The sequence below is a fragment of the Kogia breviceps genome, chromosome 12 (genome assembly GCF_026419965.1).
Source record: "Kogia breviceps isolate mKogBre1 chromosome 12, mKogBre1 haplotype 1, whole genome shotgun sequence".
Classification (NCBI taxonomy): Eukaryota; Metazoa; Chordata; class Mammalia; order Artiodactyla; family Physeteridae; genus Kogia; species Kogia breviceps.
The window spans coordinates 91,940,191-91,959,870 of record NC_081321.1 but is presented as its reverse complement, the minus strand read 5'-3'; the positions used below and the strand labels follow the sequence as shown (position 1 = coordinate 91,959,870).

Sequence of the window (19,680 nt, the reverse complement as noted above, 5' to 3'; positions counted from 1 at the left end):
GAGGCCACTCGTAGCAAAAGGGAAACCAAAAGATGTGAGGAGTTCGGAAAAGCAGCTTCCCTGACCGAGGAGGTCTGCGCTGGGGGCATTGTGGAACCTAGGTCTGCTCTCAGCTCTGCCAGGAACGGCCTCGCGGCCTTCAGCCGTCACTCAGCAGTCGGGGCTGCAGGTGTGAGGCATGCCTTACGGGCCTCGCTTCGCCTGGCTTCTTCTGGGCCTGTGGCCTGTTTTCCTGGGGAGAAGGTGCTTGGGTTGCTGCAGCTGTGCCTAAAGAAAGCTGTCCCCCCCAGTGAGCGCACGTCACCCGGGTGGTCTCAGGGGGTCTCGCCCAGCTATTAGGAGTCTGTCTTTTTTTTTCTGTCAGGGAGAAGGATCTTGGAAGAAAAAAATAGCAGGAAAATTATTAGAAACAGAGGACACTGAAGAAAGGCAGGTCTGCTTAGACGGTTGCCACTGGAAACTGCTCTCCTGACCTACCGTGAGCCTCTCTCCGTGGCTGTGCTGGGTGCTCTGATCCTCATAAGCACTCAGTGGGGATCCACTAGTCTCCCTGTGCCCATTTTACAGATGGAGAAATGGAGGGAGAGGGAGGTTAAGAAACTTGCCCTTGCCGAGATTTGACTCTGGGGTCTGGCTTTAACCTGGTCATCTCAGACTTGGGGTATCGGGTGTATTCTCGGGAGCCTCACATGGAGTGTCGACGAATCGGGTTCCCCTTCAAGAGGAGACATGAGTCTTGGAGAAGGCTCACAGGGGACATGAAAGTGGTGTTTAAGTTTTGTTTTTTTTTAATTTATTTATTTTTATTTTATTATTATTATTTTTTTGGCCGTGTTGGGTCTTTGTTGCCGCGCACGGGCTTTCTCTGGTTGCGGCGAGCGGGGGCTACTCTTCGTTGCAGTGCGCGGGCTTCTCACTGCGGTGGCTTCTCTTGTTGCAGAGCACGGGCTCTAGGCGCACGGGCTTCAGTAGTTGCGGCTCGCGGGCTCTAGAGCGCAGGCTCAGTAGTTGGGGCGCACGGGCTTAGTTGCTCCGCGGCACGTGGGATCTTCCCGGACCAGGGCTTGGACCTGTGTCCCCTGCACTGGCAGGTGGATTCTTAACCACTGTGCCACCAGGGAGGCCCTGGTCTTTTAAGTCTTTTAGAGATTTTCATGTGAGTGTCTCTGGAAGAGTCTGGGGAGAGAGGTATCTGTCAGTGATCTGTTATCCCACAGAGGATCCTAGATGGTTGAGGAGTGCCATGAGTCTTTCCCAATGCTGGGAAAGTTTAGGCTTGAATATCTCAGAGGGTCCTTCAGGGTAGAATAATTTGTATTTCCGCACAATTTGCTCGCTGCAGCCGAATCCTTTTCCCTCTGTGCATCTCTCACGATGCCAAACACATCTTTATCGTCCTTGGATCTGAGTTTCGTAACTGGACTCCCACTGTCCACGAAGCTTGCCCCGGATCTCGCCCGATGCACACGCTTGTCGACATGCACAGCTGGCAGCAGTCTTGCGGTTGAGAAGGGCTCCCCTCAACTGAAAGAGCAGAGATGGTACTGGTGCCCCAACGCCTCAGCAGGTCTGCCGGAGTGGGGCCTGGAGAACCAGGGGCTCCGGCGGGGGGCTTTCACGTCAGGCTGACTCGGGGTCCTTAGAGGCAGCAGGCGTTTTGCCACAGAATGGGCATGACGTTGAGAATCAGACTTCCTAACCCATTCCTGTTTGCTGCTTTTTTTCTTTTAGACCTACTCAGGCCTGTTCTGTGTGGTCATCAACCCTTATAAGAACCTGCCCATCTACTCCGAAGAGATCGTGGAAATGTATAAGGGCAAGAAGAGGCATGAGATGCCTCCCCACATCTACGCCATCACAGACACCGCCTACAGGAGTATGATGCAAGGTGGGTGCCGTGGCCCTCCCAGGGGCTGAGTCTTTACCTCTAGCCTTGTTGGCACCTTTGCAGGTGCTCCTTCACGGTGATCTTGTGGCTGGATTGGTGTTGATGGCACTGGTGAGGGGGCCGTGCGTTGTGGAGGTCTGTAAGCCGTTGCGTGAGAGCCAAGACCAGTGGCTATCAAAGGAGATGTTTGTACGTTCATAGAATGTTCAAGAAGCTTTAAAAAATGCATTTCCTAATTATTTCCCCAATTTCTCATTCTTGTCAGGAGCTCCTGTGCCAGTCCTCTGACTTCCAGGACCCCTCTTCTACCAGTTACTTCCTTTCCTTCATTATTTTCACCTCGTCTTCTCTTCTACACAGTTTGGAAACATGCTTGAGTTTTCACATCTGTTAAAAAAACAAAAACAAAAACAGAACACACAAAGTCTCTCCTGGATTCTGTGCCCTACTGTAGGTTGTCTCTGCTCTCTCTGCCCCGTCATAGTGGAGCTTTTTAGAGGAAGTATCCGTGCTTACTACCTCTGTTCAACACTTCTCAGCCACACTCCTTGCCCTGCACGTCATGCCCCCCATTCTGTCTGACAAAGGCCACCCTCCCTTCTGTGGAGCTCTGAACTCTTATCTTACTTAGCCTCTCCCAGGATTGGACAGTCTTACCCACTTCCTTTTTTTTTTTTTTTTTGTGGTACGCCGGCCTCTCACTGTTGTGGCCTCTCCCGTTGCGGAGCACAGGCTCCGGATGCGCAGGCTCAGCGGCCATGGCTCACGGGCCCAGCCGCTCCGCGGCATGTGGGATCTTCCCGGACCGGGGCACGAACCCGTGTCCCCTGCATCGGCAGGCGGACTCTCAACCACTGCGCCACCAGGGAAGCCCGTCCCACTTCCTTTTGAAAGCCCTTCCTTCCTGTGACTCCCTGGTTCCCCTAACCTCTGCCTTGCCCATCTACATGCTTCTCCCCCGTTACACCTGCTGCTCCTCAAGGTCTCGTCCTCTGGACCATGGCCCGTCCACTCGAGTGGTTTCGCCATCACTTTCCAGCTGAGGACCAGCTCTGTTAGCTGATTGCTGCGAGCCACTTGCTTCCAGCTGCCATTTCTCCATGCACCCAGTCACCCAAGCCTGGAACCTGGCTCATCTTACACTGTCCCCTTTCCCTCTCACCCCTTTTTCCAAGCCAGTCAGTGCTCTCTATAGATTTTATCTCTTTTAACATTTCTGAGCTCCTTCCCCCTCTTGTCTCTGACCCTGGCCTCAGTTCAGGCCTCTACAATTTTTTGCCTGTACTATTGCTGTGACCTCTTAACCTTTGCTCTTTTTTTTCTTTTTTTCATTTTTCGTTTTTCTTTTTTTTTTTTTTGCGGTACGCGGCCCTCTCACTGTTGTGGCCTCTCCCGTTGTGGAGCACAGGCTCCGGACGCGCTGGACGCGCAGGCTCAGCGGCCATGGCTCACAGGCCCAGCCGCGGACGTGGGATGTGGGATCTTCCCGGACCGGGGCACGAACCCGCGTCCCCTGCATCGGCAGGAGGACTCTCAACTGCTGCGCCACCAGGGAAGCCCTTAACCTTTGCTCTTAATAGAGTCCTGTCTCTATGCTTCTATCAGAGAGTCATCCTTCTGGAGTGCAAATCTGATCAAACCCCTGATTTGAACTCTTGAAAAGTCTCCTCAGTTGCCTCAAAGATAACCCTTAAACTCTCCAGCAGTGTATGGTGCCCTTTGTAATTGGCCTGCTGCCTACCTCTCCAACTTGCTGGCTACATGGAACTCCTTACATTTCTCCAGTAGGCCTCTCTGCTTGAAGCCGCCATGCCTGTTCCATCTGCCCTGCAATAGCTGGCAAGTCTCTAGTCTTTTGTTAAAGACACGACTGAAGCATTACTGCCAGCCAGGGAGGATGTCTGGGCTAGCCCTAGTAATACTTTGACTTAGGTGTGGACTGGTCCCACGTTGCCTTTATATTCTCAGAGCTTAGTCAACTACCTAGCACAGGGCTGTGTTCTCATACCTCATATTGATAGTGGTTTTTCGTGTCCTATTACATGGGCATCCTTTTTTTTCTTTAAACTTTGTAGTCAATCTAGGCTGTGGTGGTGATGAGTCTTATTGTATTAACAACTTTGTCCCTGGTTTAGTGATTTAAAATGGCAACATGTGGGTCTGTCTTGTACCATCCACATAAGTGCTGTGGAAGGTGTTTTATTGCCAAGCTTGGTGAATTATGTAGGTTGTACAAGTTTGGCCTACCCTTTGGCTCATGTTCACGTCTATCAAAATTCCTTGAAGAAGCCAGCCCTTTAGTTTTAAAGTAGGATGTCTGTTTCAGAGTGCTAACTACAACAGTCTGGTAGGAGAACATTCTGTGGGATTCCAGAAGAGCCTGAGTCTGTCTCTAGAGGTTATGAGTCAGTTTTCTCCTTGCTCTCATAATTGGCCTCATGCAGGAAGTGCACCCTGGAGTATTCTTGAGCTCTGCACAACTGAGTTAGGGCATGTTCCCACACTTGGATCCCAGACCTGAAAGGTTTTCTAGCAAATGGGATTTTTTACTTCTTGCCAAGCCATTATGATAAGAATAATGTAGTGATGTACAGCATGACACCAGGAGTCGGAGTCTCTGGAACTGGACTGCCAGCCTTTTTTCTGACAATCTGTGGGACTTCTTCCCAAAGAGATTCGCCCAATTATTATGTGTTCAACAACCACAAAGTACTTTGAGGGGCAAAAGTCAGCACTATAGGTTGGATATAATTGGGGGAAAAAGAAAGGGGGGGAACTTACAGAGGGCTGGAGCTTTCCTGTGTTGATCAGGAAGTCTTGGCCATGATGGAATGGCTTTGATGGGAACTGAGGAGCCACCCCAAATTATGAGGGTAAACGGGTGCGTGTTTTCATCTTTCGGACATCTGCAGGCACAGGAAACCTAAGGTCTTGTTGCTTTTTAAACGTTATCTGTGTAGGTGCTGGGTCCGCGTACTTTCTAAACCTCAGTCTGAGAAGTTTTTGCCCGTTTCTGCTTCGTGTCGGACTCGGTGCAGCTCTTCAGCCCCCATGTTGACCGAGGACGTTTCCAAGTTCCCTCTTGTCACGCACAGTTGACCTGCAAAGCAATCAGCAACAGATTTCTTGTTCTTGGGACAGGGAGGAAGTTAATTAACAGAAGTTGCCCCTGTTAGGATAAGATGGTTCACCAGTAAAGGAAGTTCTCGAGCGGAGCCTTTGGTGCCTGCCCTGAGTCAAGTATGGACAGTGGAGCCTTGGGGTCTGCAGGCTGTCAGAATCAGTGCCTCTCTTTTGGGGAGCATGTCTTACTTATTAGCACATGCTGCCCCTCTGGCTTTGGGGAGCACAGGTGTGTTCTCTGACACTTACATCCTAAAAGCCACGGCCAGACGGTTCCTTTTCTGCTTTTTCTTTAAACAAGAACTAGAAAAAGATTTCCTCCCTGAGTTGGCTGTGGCTTATGACATACTAGCATTTATTCTGCCAGATAGGGGAGTTGGTGGCTTTGTCTGGAGACTTTTATGAGATGAGCTCTTTGACTTCTCCTAGGGACCTCCCTCCATCTTTCATCTCTTAAATGCTCTGGTTTGCCTGTAAGTCCTGATTTATGCCTGCCGTCTTGCAGTTAGTATTAACACTGCCCTCTCTCACTTTTCAGAAGCACTACAGTTTGGATGATGAATTATATGGTTACTTTAACTATTTGTCGGACGAAGCCAGGGTTTCTCAAACTTGGCACCACTGACGGTTTGGGGCTGGATATCCATTCTCTGGTTTTTTGGGGGTGGGATGGGGGTGGGGGTGGGGGGGAGTTTGTCCCGAGCATTATGGGATGCTTCACAGCATCCGGCCCTCTACACACTCGATGCCAGCAGCACCCTCCCTCTGCAATTGTGACAACCAAAAAGGCCCCTAGACATTGCTACCAAATGTTCCCTGGGGGGCAAAACGGTCCCCACTGCAGAACCACTGGACTAAGCATTGCAGATTGGTTTTATTCTAAGTGTCAGCTCCCATCAATCAGTAGTGCCTTGCCTAACCCTGTGTTGACAAAGGATCTGAGACTCAGCGCCAAGGAATGCTGGGATAGATTAGTGCTGTCTGCCGTGGGCACAGGTTGGGGCATGGCAGCATATGGTAGCCTGGACTAGGCCGTGGAGGTAGGAGATTGGAAAGTGCCAGAATTCTAAGAGGTTGAGTACATTACCCTGGCACTGGAGGCGATGGCAATCCAGGTGGAGAGACAGACATGTTTGTACACAGGGATCTGTGGCCAAAGCTGTATAACAGGACAAGTTGCCACCTACACCTGGTGCCAGCGTGACTGCGGCAGGTGTCGGCTGTCTTGGGAATTCAGAGGAAGGTGTGGCCGCCGAGGCCTCAGGTGGTCTGAATGGCACCGTGGAGGTTGGCTTCTGTGGAAAGGCTGGCACGTGTATGTCAATAAATGGTTGTAGCACAGCCCAGACGTGCCGGGCCCAGTTTTGTTTGTTTTAATCCTCAGCCTTGGGTTTAATTAAAGTTGCGGTGACCCAGTAGGTTCACCCTCCAACCCTGGCTTTCCCGTTCGGTTCATTTGCCGTCCTGGGCATTACTGGGTCTTCCTACCTTGTGGTTGAACCGTTCCTCGGGATTCTGTAAAGCGCGGAAGGCTTTGAATGGTCTGAGGCCGGGCAAATGAGAGAGAGAGAAGGCAGACGTCCGCCCTGCGGGGTCGGGGTACCAAGGGCTGCCCGGGGAATTCGGGAGAAGCAGCACGTGGTCTGTCAGACGCATGGCTGGGTGGGGAAAGGGCGCTTCTGGCTTCCACCCTCTGTGGGAAAGAGTGTGTGTGTTCTCACAGGAGAACTGGCCAGTTGAAGAACTGGAGCTCAGTCATCTCCCCAGGAATAGAAGAAAAAGACCCTCTCCTTTGTTCATTAGTTAGAATGCCAGGTTTGGTTCACTTTCGGTGACTTTATGGCATTTCAATGAGCTCCCAGCATTTCTGGGGGAGTAGCAGCGGGGTTTGCTCCCATTCCAGACCTAAACTAATCCAAGAACTATCTCACCCCTCTCTCTGCACTAATCTCACCTCTGCTTCTCAGCGGAAGCTGCCCCGGGAGTGGTCGGTCACCGAGGGCCCGGTGAGTGTCCACATGCCTCTTGGTGCTTGACTAACGTTTTGGGTAGACAAGGAAGGGGGCAGAATTTGAGCGTTCTCTTCGCATCTGAGGACGATCCTTCTGCATCACAGGTAAAGGGACGGGCCCAGAAACATTAACTAACTTTGCCCAAAGGCCCCCAGAGAGCCAGCCCCAGAAACCCAGTCTCCCGACTCCGGCCCTCGTGCCCATCCTCCAGGGCGCCGTTGCGCCTCCTTCCCCCTGGCCGGTGTTTGGAGGGATGCTCCCGTCTGGCTGGCGGGTTAGGGCCGGAGGGGCCCTCCTGCCCCTCTCTCGGCGTTCCCACGGCCCCTGCCGCCTGTTGCCCCCCGTGAAGCTGTGTGCCCTCCGAGGTCTTTCTGAGGAAGAGCTCCGTGTTGGGGAGGTGCTAGGAAGTGCTTCGACGGTCCAGTAAACCGTGGCTCTGAGCAGCCGCACCGGGACAGGCCGCCGAGGAAGCCGCAGATGTGACGATTCCACTTGAGCAGGAATGTGCCGGCCAGGGGGCTCAGGGCCTGCCAGGGAGCCCTGCCAGCCGGCGGCACACAAAGGCCCCGCTGTCTGAGGGAGGCCTGGAGGCAGCAGCTCACCCCGAGGGCTGCGCTCTGTCACCCCTGCCACACGGTTACCCCTGCCGGCCGGCCGTGCTGGACGCAGCCCCTCTGGGGCCTGCTGGGGGGCGGCCTGGCAGGCGGGCAGGTACACTGCAGCAGGAGAGTGAGGGCCCACCTATTTCGGGGGCCGCCTTGACAAATGCCACAGCGCTTCTGGAGCGGGTCAGCAGAAGGAGTCTGCCGGGTCTCTCTCGGCCTTAGCTTAAGGGACAGGCTTGCCTCGCGACCCAGACGTGTGCAGAAAAGAGAGCGCGGGGTTCAGACTAGTCGGCGTCTGGCTCTGTCACGTCCTGACCGACTGGGGTCCACGTTGGGCCTTCATTTCCTCATCTGCCTCTTGGCCGGATAAACGTTACTTGGCAGCGTTACCGTCAGGATCAAACAAGGGGCTGTGTGTACGGTTCCTGGCCTGTGACAGGCGCCCATTAGAAGGTAGCAGTGGGACCTGGAGATGCAGTGTCTTGGCCGAACAGTCCCTGCCTTCCGCAAGACCTGCGCACGGCATAGCCCGTCCATCCCCGCTCCCGTTTGCGTGATGAAAGTGATACCCAAGTGCTTCCTCAGGTGGCTTCTCAATCTCCTTAAGAAGGAGGGGGTGAGCATCCTCCCGGAGGCCAGGCGCTGGGTACCAGCACGTACAGGCGGTGGCTTGTTGCAGCTGATTCCCTGCAGTGACCGTGTGATACACAGGTGTACACTGGCAGACGCAGCCTCTGGCTTGTCTGATACGGTCCATGGGCCTCAGCTGGCAGCACGAGGCCTTGGGGTCGACGTGGCCTCGTGGGGTCTCGAGGAGAATGCCGTGCACGCGAGAGACGGTTCCTCCGTGGCACTGGAGGCGTCCTCTGTTAATGTGCTGGTGGGCTGCCAGAGGGGCGTCATGACAGGCAGCCCTGGGCCCCCTGCCCCCAACACCGAAGCCCGGACAAGGAGGCCGCTTGGTCAGGCCCCCCCAGAAGGAAAGTTGGCCCGTGGAGTGAGGCTACTTAATTGTGGTCACGCCTGTCAGTCTCATTTCTATACAGCGGTCTTTCTAGAAGAGGAACCTGTGGCTATTGGGTCCTTTTCAAGGATTCAGCTTTCGGCTTGTTCTTTTGTTTTGTTTTTAATCCAACCCAACAGGACGGCTCTGCTTTGCTCTGGGCCGGCTGAAGTGGGAGAGGAGAAAGAAGTGACCTCTCGGAACCTAAAACTTTGGGAGTGGTCGAGAACTTGGGTCCACGTCTCTGTTACTGTAACCCCCCCTCCCCCCAACAAACAAACAAACAACAAAAACTCACCTGCATAGTCTCTAATGGCTAAGCTGCTTTTTGCTTTTAACTTCCCTGGCCTAGTTCCTCTTTCACTGCCCGTTGAACACTGCCTAGCAGCTCGTTTTTCCTGTTTTCTCAAGTTCTGGCCCTGAGACCCCAGGAGAGCATGTCCTGGTATGTCAGGGCTGAACATCGGTGCATTTGGAGAAAAGGGTTGCTTTCTTCCCCTGCCTGATTTCTGGAATTAAGCTATCAGAGGAGAACAAAGTAAATTCCCTAAAACTAAAGAGATAAGAGAGCTGAGAGTCTGCAGGCCTAAAAGTCAGGATAACGTAAGTGGCTTCTATAAAAGCCCTTTAGTCTTGACCAAGGCTAATGGCCCAGTGTCGACCTTTGTAATAAATTCTGTTCTTCTGGCAAACAGTGCTGACTGGGGCCCGGGGTGCCATTCCAGCTGGGCTTCCTGACTCTTGTCGAAGAGCTGGTCCCTCCAACACGGGCTAGACCACAAGCGCAACAGGGCAGAGCTCTGAGCTGAAAGCCAAGAACAGAAGCCCTGTTCCAGGAACAAAATCTGGCCCAACAGTTACCAGCCCATCTTTTATTTCGTTTGAGTGCCCTTCTCAAGGCGGCCGGAGCCACTGGCTTCTGCAGAGAGCATCTGCAAGTGCCGCTGTGGTTCGTCTCCTAGCATTTGTGTTCCTGGTTCTCCACGTTTGACCGAGCCTGGGAATGGGACATCCGCAAAGCCTGCTGTCCTCCTTGGAGGGTTGTTTGTGCTCCGACGTGGAGCCAAGTTCGTCCTGAGCTTTGCCTGGCAGTGTCCATCTCATTTCCTGCTTGTGTCCCTTTCTTCTTCCTTCCTGTCCTCCCCCGAGAGCCCAGCGCTCTACAGAGCTGTGACCTCTGGCTTAGTGCTCTCTGTACCGGACTCAGCCACGGCCTCCTCCCGTCTGTCTTTTCTTTTCCCCGAGGGATTGTTTCAGAGCAGGGCAGAACTGGCCTCGGGGGTTGTCAGGTCCGTCCCCCCCCCCAACCCGCCCCGGTGTCCTCGTGGCCTCTGCAGTGGGCTGTCTACACTCACACGTGGCTTTTGAACCTCCCTCCATCCTGGCAGGCTCATGAACAACCTCAGCAGCAACCCCGCCTGGATAAGTTCTCGCTTCCAGCCCCGTGGGAAGGTGGATGAACAGCCAGCAGTGGTTTGGGCGGGTTTGCCTGTGTGCTGGGAGCCCACCTGTGTGAGCCGCCGGATGCATTTCGGCCAAGAGAGGGCTTGTCGGGGGCCTCGCTTGCCCCCGAACAGAATGAAAGAGCAGTCCCTCGGGCTTCTTCCTAATTGTCTGGGGTGCTGGTGGGGGAGGGCTGCCCGATCTCTGTCTCCTGTACCTGGGGTTCAAACCCCGACCCTACCTGGGGGGAGCACGTGAGTGGAGGCAGTGGCTGTGGCCTGGAAGCTGCTGATCGAGCGTCTGCTTGGTCCGGGCCCACCCTTGTACCTGGGGAGAAAGTTGCTGGTGACCACGCCGTGTGCTTGGGAGCCACTGGCAGAGGCTTTCCTCCTTGCTGGCTGACTGCGGTGCAGGCAGGCAGGCGGGCAGGCTGGCAGGGCTCCGCAACACGAGGCCGCTGAGGCGTGGCACCAACCCGCAGCCTGTGCTAGCGGGAAGCGTTACTTTGCACCTGCTTTTCCTCACCTCTCCCAAGCGCTTGTAACCCAAGCTCGCGAGTTGGGCTGCTCTGGAGAAAGTGGCAGACAGCTTGCGAGGCCGGTGTGACACATCGTGAGCGGGGATGGCCCGTTCCGCGCAGCACTGAGGCGGGGCCGCCGGTGGCACAGAGGGCCGTGCCCCGTGGGAGCAAAGTGGGGAACTAGGCGGGCGTCTGGAGGCCTGGGTTCTTGGCCCAGCTTACGTGACTTTGACCAAGTCATTGGGTTTCTCGGGACCTGGTGTCCCGACCACTGGATGCAGGTGTTTGGACTGCGTGCTCTCTTGAGCCTTCCCAGCCTCCAGGGTCTGAGCTCAACCCCACAGGTCTCTCCACGTTTTACACCTGGCGAAGTGCTTTGCATTTGGGCCCATTGGGGCCAAAATGCTGCCCCGGAGTTTGCCCCAGCAGCCCGGGGCTCCCATCCCAGGCGACGCGGAGCAGGGGCGCCACAGGGGTCTGCTGCGCAGTTTTCGCAAGACACCCCCCTTTGGTGGTGGACGGTCTGAGGCCCGCTGGCCATGGGTCGCGCTGTCTCTCAAACGCAAGCGTGTTGTCCAACCTGTAGCTGCCCTTGCATTCGTTTTTGCTTGGCCCGTATGCACGGCTGCCAGTTCTTGAGAAACCCGGCTGACCTTTAGACAGGTCCCGCGGGCAGGCCCCTCTTCCGGGTGCCCCCAGAGATCAGCCCCGCGGCAGCTCGGCAGGCGTTATCTTAGCGAGCGGTCCGGTGAGTCAGCCCTGGGCAGCCGCTGTTGGTGAACTGGGCCCGTTCCCTTCCTCCTGTACTTCCTGTCGGGGCTGATGTCACATCGCGGCTGAGCAAGCCTCGTGGCCTTTTATGGACAAGAATCGGCAGCTCCTCTCACACAGAGGAAGTGAGCTAGAAGGCCCCTCGCATAAGCCCATGCCTGGGCCGAAATACCTGCAGTCCGGGCTCCCCTCCGCCCACCTGCGCCGGGGCCTTCCGAGCTGGCTGGAAACACCTGTCTGTTTAGACATTGGAATTGGCCCCAAAAGGGCTCGGGGCTTTGGAGGTTTAAAATAAAATCGGGGCGGGGGGGGGGGGAATGGCCTCATCACCGAACATATAACTTAAAACCTTTCTCGCTGTCGTCCGTTCCGAGGAGGCTGCGCGGTGGGGAGAGGTGGGAGGCACAGAGGGCTGGGGTCATTAAGGACAGTTTCCAAGCACCTGCACTGTGCCTCGTGATTCAGGCACCCGCCTCATTCGGTCCTTGGAGCGGCCCTGCCCTCTGATGCCCCAGAGGCCGAGGGGCCAGGCATCCCGAGGGGCCGTCCCGAGCGAGGATCGTGCCCCGGGCTCTAGGGCGCACAGCCACTGGCTTTCTTCTCTCCGCCGCTGCTCCAGACACATGGACCGGTGGTTGCAAAGTGTGCTCACAGGGACCCCATCTCCACTGCCCGAGCGACTCTGATTTTTATCTCCTGCTCTTCACGTTAGGGACTCAGGAAGATGTTTTCCTGAGGAAAGGCTGCTGCTGCTTTTAAAAGAGTCGAAAAGCCCTGAAGAGATTCGGATTCTGTCTCTACCCCATCCCCGTCAAGTCAGGACCAGGGCAGGAGGGGTTCAGGGGCCTAAGTCAGGCTAATGTCTTCCTTCTGCAGGGAGCCTGTTTCCCAGAGCAGGATTGTCTTTGGTGGGCACACTCCCCTGGTTCTGGGCTGTCGGCTTCCTGTCTGTCTGTCTGTCTCCTCTGTTGTGGAGGAAGGAAGGGCGTTTTCAAATGAGCCTTCGGTCCACATAGACCCAAATAAGGACTTGAGCGAACCACGGAGTGGTCTGGACCCTCGAGGGTCCGTGTCCTGAGAGCTGACCATGTGGGGAGTGAGTATTAAGGAGGGTCCCGGCCAGAATGCACCCGGGCTCCGGCAGAGTAAACCGAGCCAGGCGGAGAGCCGGCTGGCTGCTGAGGATTCCCTCCACCCCCTGCCCAGAGGAGACGCTTACCCAGCAGAGTGTGGTGAGACAGGCTCGGGCAGACCGGGGACAGCGCCTGCCTCACCTACCTCCTAAGAGGTTACAGACCCAAACCCACTGTACAAACTGCGAAGACCGACGCTGGGGGTCACGGTGTCATTCACGGTAGGCAGCTGGATGTGGGGGCACCCGCTGGTGGGGGCAGAGTTGAGGAAATCAGAAAGGCCTCCCATCCCTTTTCCCCTCTGAAAGCATTTGCCCAAATGAATGTTCTGGCAAAGCAAATTAAGGTTTCTTTAAAGTGTAAAGTGCAAGGATTGGAGGGTTTCCTTTTACGCTGTGTTGACAGGGGGGTCACTTGGCTTCAGGAATTGGAGGTGGAAGGTCAGAGGGGAAGGAGAGCTGGGGAGGATGGGGTGGATGGAGGTTACATGAGGAGTTTGGGTCTGAAATTGGGATTTGAAGCGTGTGCAGGCCTGTGTGTGTGTGTGTGTGTGTGCGCGTGCATCTCTGTATGCCGTGCACCTGTGTGTGCACCCACAGGCGTGTGTGTCTGTGTGTACATGTGCCTGTGTGCGTACACACGTGTCTGTACACGCACCTAAGCACGTCTGTGTCCGTGTAGGTGCACTGTGTGCACGCGTGTCCATGTCCCTGCGTGTGTGCGTGGGTCTGTGTGCGCACATGTGCCTGTGTGTGTGTGCCCACACGTGTGTGTTTGGGGGCTCTGCTTCCTGTTGTTCAGCAGCTCAGCATCTGACTCCTCACACAATCAGAGGAATTCCAGCCATCCCAGGGACCAGGCCTGGGCAGCCCTGGGAAAAAGGGTTCTTTCTGGGAGGGATGGGAACGTTTCCTTTTATGGTAGTGGCAGCCGCCCGCCCCCGCCCCGTACAGGTACATTCTTGCCACTCTCCCAGCAGAGACAGAACACGCCCGCCCGCCTCTGGGCCTCCTCCGAGATGCAGTGGGGGAGGTGCAGCCCTGTCGTAGCTGTGTTGGTTCCAGACTCATCGAGGTGGGGTGGGTCCTGGAAGCTGCCAAGGCTTCCCCAGCCTTTAGCACCTCTTCCCCCCTCCTTCCCTGCTGCCTTGTCTGTCTCAGCCCCTGCTGTGCAGCCTCACAGGGCCTGGTCCTGTGGGAAAGTCGCGAGGGGGCAGCAAGGTCACCCTCCGGGTCTGCTCTGAGCCCTTGCCCGGTGCGGCAGGGTGTGGGCTGCGTCCGTGTGAGTGGCCGGCTTCCCTCCGCACCCCCCCACTGCTCTGTTGATATTTCTGGGGGCTGGAGGGAGGGCAGGGGCAGCTGCAGCTTGTGTTGGATGCGAGGTTTCTTTTTACTTTTCCCTGGCCGGACTCCCTCTCTCCCTCCCGAGACAGGAGAAGAGCTGGTCGTAAATGCCCACCCGTGCAGGCTGCTGGGATCAGTGCGCTGGAGGCTCGCCTCACGGAGAGGCAGGTGGCCTCGCTGCACGGTGTCTCTACCGGTGCCGAACAGCTAAGTCCGTCTCCCGAGGCCATACACACAGGCAGCCCTGAGTCACCCTCCTGATGCCCTGCAGGTTCCTGGCTGGGCAGTTGAGCCGCTGTGGGTGTCCTTTCAGATCACCAACATCGGTGTCTATCCAGCACTGACACCACTGACAGCTACCAGAACCCTCGTGGTTCTCAGCTAGTTCTTCCGCTGCCCTGACCAAGCCGTGGCCACCCATCACAGCGACTTCATGACGGGGAAGCGGGCAGACAGCAGCCACCTGTGGAGTTCATTCTAGTTACAGGGTTCCGGGCTGGGTCCCTTTCATGTTCTTTCTGTTTTTCAAACTAATCCTGCCAGGGAGTTAGTTAGCAGCATGTTTACTTTATGGATAAGGAAACCGAGACTCGGGAATTACAGACCGCACTGCAGCCCAGTGTTGGTTAGTAGCCTGGTCCTGGATTCAGGCTGGTTTGACCTCCAGGCGGTGGGGGTCTCCCAGGCGATGGGGTAAAATGAGTTTATATTTTCAGCTGTTGCTTAAAATTGCACACTCGGGGCTTCCCTGGTGGCGCAGTGGTTGAGAGTCCGCGTGCCGACGCAGGGGACGCGGGTTCGTGCCCCGGTCCGGGAAGATCCCATGTGCCGCGGAGCGGCTGGGTCCGTGAGCCGTGGCCGCTGAGCCTGCGCGTCCGGAGCCTGTGCTCCACGACGGGAGAGGCCACAACAGGGGAGAGGCCCGCGTACCGCAAAAAAAAAAAAAAAAAAATTCACACTTGGTCCTGAGCCAGGTCAGCCCTAATATCTTAAAGCATTTCTGTGAAACTTCGTTTTCAAAGCCTGGCATTACTGTTCCTCCTGCCTTCCGAGGAGTGCATTGTTGATATCCATACTTGCTGACCGGTTCACAGAGCTGGGAGAGTTGCTGAAAGTTCCTGACCCCCAGGCCTGGAGACCACAGGCCTCACAGAAACTGGTCAGAAGCTGATTCTGATGAGCTTCTGTTCTTTCCGAGCTGCCTCCAAACTCCCATTACTGAGAGTTTTCCCCGTGCCAGACCCCACACTGGTGCTTTCATGTGTGTGACTTCCACGTATACCATCATCCCCCGGGGCTCCAGGAAGGCCGTGCCGGGACAGCATCTTAGCCCAGGGCTGTCCCACGGCAAAGCCAGCCTTGACCTCACCGCTCACCCCACGTCTTAACCTGTGCCACTTACCCGGATGGGGACAGTGTTTAAAACACCTGCCGCAGGCCTTGTTTCTTTATTTTGTGGGGTTTTTTTGTTGGTTTGTTTGTTTTGCGGTACGCGGGCCTCTCACCGTCGTGGCCTCTCCCGTCGCGGAGCACAGGCTCCGGACGCGCAGGCTCAGCGGCCATGGCTCACGGGCCCAGCCGCTCTGCGGCATGTGGGATCTTCCCGGACCGGGGCACGAACCCGCGTCCCCTGCATCGGCAGGCGGATTCTCAACCACTGCGCCACCAGGGAAGCCCAGGCCTTGTTTCTAACAGCCTCGACCTCCAGTTAGAAACACGCGGGGCGGGAAAGTAGACTTCCGGGGAGCTTTCCAGAGGTTGGCTTTCTCGGAGGGGGAGCGACAACTCTTTCGGCGTCATGGGGCCAGGTGGGCAGCCAGGGCGGGCAGTTTGAGCTCCCGGAGGAGGGAGCAGCTGCCCCACGTCGCTGCCACCCAGGAATGTCCCTCCTCCCTGTGACGGTGGCATGGAGGGCCAGTGTTCCAGGCTTCACGCTCCTGGGAAGTGGGCAGGGCGACGGCCGGCTCTTCAGAAGCCGGGGTGGGAGGCTTTCACGTCTGCTGGAGGTTAACCTGACGTCTCTTTTGTTTCAGACCGAGAGGACCAGTCCATTTTGTGCACGTAAGTGTTTCTGTCCGGGTGGCAGGGCCTGTGTCACCCTGATCTGTCCTCACTCTTGAAGACCCCTACCAAAACCTAGGTCGATGAGATCCATTCCCAATTCAAGCCCCTGCCGCTTCCCCCAAGGGACAGGCTTCATGTTTGCTCCTTAGTGGTCCTGCAGCATGGATGATAACGGTACGAAACATACCTTCTAGTGAAGTTTCGAGGGAACATGTATAAATGCCTTTGACCCCGGAGTCAACAGCTGCCTAAAACTGACTCCTGAGACATTTGGAAGCAAAGGCTGCCAAATGACCAGGGCAGGCAGCGAGCGGACAGAAGTTCACTCTGGTCAAGCCTGTGGGGGGCCATGGGAAATGGCCCAAGTGAGTTTTTCAGAGCTTAGCATTTGTTTGCCTGTCCCCTTTCCTGCTCCTGGCTGTTGGGTCCCTCACTGGCACCCCACAGAATGGGAGACAGTAGAGCTTGTAGTGGGAAAGGGGCAGACGCCAAGGATTTGGCCACCTCTCCCCTGAGAACTTCCTTGGCTCTCCCGGCAGGGGCGAGTCTGGAGCTGGCAAGACGGAGAACACCAAGAAAGTCATTCAGTACCTGGCTCACGTGGCATCCTCGCACAAGAGCAAGAAGGACCAGGTGAGTGCAGGCTTTCCTCCCCGAGGAAGAGAACTTAATGACTCGTGGTTTGGCTCAAAATGAGAGTGTTTGGGGGACTGAAGCAGAGGCCAGGCCTGCTTTCACTGAGGCTGGGAGTGGGTCTGGTGGTAGCCCGCCCGTTTCTCCCTTGACCTCCTAACCTTGAGTCGCTATGGAAACCGGAGGCCGCCCGAGGTTCGCAGCTAATGCTGCGCGGCCCCCACCTCTGAGTTCGGAAGAGAGATTCCAAAACTTGGCTCTCAAGTCGATGGAGACATGAAGGATCTCGGGCAGGCCTGCACTGGAACCCCTGCTTCTGCTCCCTGCTGCTGAAGTGCCTCTGGGTGGACAGCCCCCAGTGAAGAGAGAACAGGCAGCTGGAAAGACATCTCACTGCCCTTTTTTTCCCCCTCTCCCTCTTGGTGGATTGTGGTCGAACCCAGCAGTGTCCTTGCTAGGTGAGCTGCACGTTTACTGCACGTTCTACACCACGAATGCGTGTTCTGTCCGTCGTGTGCCCTTGAATTACGATTTTTTTTCCTAAGCAGCTTTTCACCCCACACCATTGTCACTCTCTGCGTCTAGACCTCTTCTCGTAGGCTCGGCTCACTTGACTGTCTTGGGAGGAGGGGCTGGGTTGTGACACACGGTGACCTCACGTGCACTCTGAAATGACAGCTGCTGCACAGTGGGGACAGGCCTCACCACCCAGCTGTTCCCAGACGCTCCGGTCAGGCCCAGAGTTCCCACGGGCACATGGCACGGAAGGCCCCGTGCAGAGCCCTGACCGAGGCACAGCGGAGTGGTCAGCCGCCCTCCTGGACCCTCACACGCCCCGTGTTCTGGACCAGACGGAGATGGGTGGCTCCCGCCTGCCGCCACAGTGCCAGCCCGAAGCAGTGCCGGGAAGGCCACGCACAAGGCTTCCCCAGAGTGAGGTGTGATCGGCCTGAAGCATGCCCGTGTGGTGCTCTCTCTTTCTCTCAAGCACACACTCTTAAGCTTCCCCGTGAAACCTAAGTGCCAGTGGTGTCCCCTCAAGCCGTCAGGGGGGACTGTGCCGTCTGGGTGGTGCCCCCCCCTCCCCTTCCCGGGGCGCCGTGTGCAGCTCGTATAAGTAAGTAGTGGTGTGTGTCTCTTTGCATGTGGATCTGGGGTGTGTCCTGCAGAATGTCCTAGAGCACAGTCTTCTGGAATCGGACCAAAAGTAACTTTTCATGTGTCCAACTTCGCAAGGCATTTTGCATCTTTCTCCAAGAGTTATATTTAGAAACGAATGAAGTTCTCTTTCGCTCCCTCTCTCTACCCACCTCCCTCCCCCATTTTCCATTCTTTTTAGGGGACCTATTTTTAAAACAGGGCTGTGAGGTTAGGAGTTCTCTAGCTGTGGTTTTCCATCTCTGGATTTGCAGTAAAATCCATTTCCCAACTATTCACTGAATGCCCAGCATGTGCCTGGATCTTTGGAGGGTGGCCTTGGAGTCCCTGCCCTGCGGGATGGGAGGCGGTGCCACAGTTAGAGAGCAGGAACGGAGACCCACACGCCTTCCGTCTGGGGCCGCTCCAGCCGCAGGGGGGAAGGCAGGCCCCCAGCACTCAGGACGGCAGGTGAGGGCTGTGACACGTAGAGGCACACTCGTCACGTCCCCTTTCTCGGGTCGCTTTGTGTGGCGGGCACCCCGTCCCCGGCTCCAAGTTCAACTCGAGTGATCGAATAGGCTGCCCTTGGCTTCCCGTGACCGCTCAGGCCGTCAGCTGTAAAGGCCGTTGACCAGTTTGGTTGATTTCCTTGCCTGAAGCTGTATAGTGATTTCCCCCACACAGCTGGGCCACGAGACACTCTTGAACTTGGTTTGCTCCCTTGTGTTCTGGGCCTGTTGCAGCCGACGCCGGGGGAGTGCGCTCCTCGCCGTGACCCAGGTGATCATCCCAAGGCCGCCCGTTGGGACACCCCAGACCTTACCTTGTGGGGGACCGGGCTTTGGCCGGACGGCAGGTCGGCAGAGCAGAGCTCGGTGAAGGGACTTTCCAGGTGGACTTCCAGAGACTGAACAGTGGCCTTTCATGCTCTTCCTCTTCCCCGCTCCGTTTTCTGGGTACTAGTTAGAGCCCCGGGCAGAAACTCCACCCACTGAAGCCCTTCAGAAACCGCGTGGGTAATTCCAAACCTCATGAGCATACACTGCCTACCCCGTAATTTCACAGTATGTGGATTTCATTGAAAAATAAAGGTCTCTTCTGTTCTCAATGAAGGGAAACCCCTAGGTTAGCCGCCACCATTGTCAGCAGGCAGCTTGGCTTGGGAATCCGAGGTAGTCGCTCCTGGGTTGGCCTGGTGGTCCCACATTCCACGGGAGCAGCCCGTGTCCCCAACAGAGGCCTTAGCTTTGCCTCCAGGCTGGCGGCAGTCTCCGGTAGGGGCCAAGCTCCCATCTGACTGCGGGAACAGGAGTGGCTCGGCCAGCTTGGCAGCCTGGCCTGTGCTTTGAGAGGATGTTGTAGTGGGTGGGTGAGCAGAGCTCATCCAAATCTGGCTCCATGGGCTTCCTTGGCCGCCTTCCCAGGCCCGCCTGAGCCTGGGGGATGGAGGCCCAGTGTCCTATGACCGCGGGTGCCAAGCACTCCCGCAGAGCCTGCCTGTGGCCCCACTGACCCTCCTCCACGTAATCTGTACGGTCCGAAAACAAGACTCCCCAGCCCTGGGAGGAGCTCTGACCGGGGCTGGCTGTGGGAGGAGGAGTGTCTGCCGGGGCCCCTTCTGGTCTCTGGTGGGCTCGGCCCGACCCCAGAGCATCCTTGGTTCTCTGAAGACAGGTCTCGTCTGCGGCAGGTGTGCCTGGGAGGCTCTAGTTCACGGCTCTCCTGGGAGCCCCTGCTACTACCCGTTCTCCTCTTCATCACAAATTACAGGCAGCCTTTATTTCTGGAAAGTCCTGGCTTGACTCCAGCCCTGCTGATAAATATAAAACCCCACCTGGCCCTCGCGTGATGTTCTCTCTCCCTAGAGGGTGCCCAGGTATTAAGGTGAACAAGAACCGTATTTTCCTCAGGCAGTGTTAGTTATTACCTGGCCTGCTGGGAGGATGAAAGGCCTGCCCACCTGACAGGGTAGAGCCCCCAAGTGGGGCCGGGGGTGCAGGGG

The 19,680-nt window shown here is 56.3% G+C and overlaps 1 protein-coding gene across 2 annotated transcripts in view; it reads left to right on the top strand.

Moving 5' to 3' along the window:
• The window catches only part of MYH9 (myosin heavy chain 9), a 92,793-nt gene that overhangs the window by 34,786 nt on the left and 38,327 nt on the right, over nt 1–19,680 (top strand). For both annotated transcript variants that reach the window (XM_059080760.2, XM_067010120.1), the window contains exons 3-5: nt 1,732–1,888; nt 15,875–15,902; nt 16,445–16,538. In XM_059080760.2, coding sequence (XP_058936743.1) covers nt 1,732–1,888; nt 15,875–15,902; nt 16,445–16,538 — 279 coding nt within the window. The remainder of the gene's footprint in view (nt 1–1,731; nt 1,889–15,874; nt 15,903–16,444; nt 16,539–19,680) is intronic.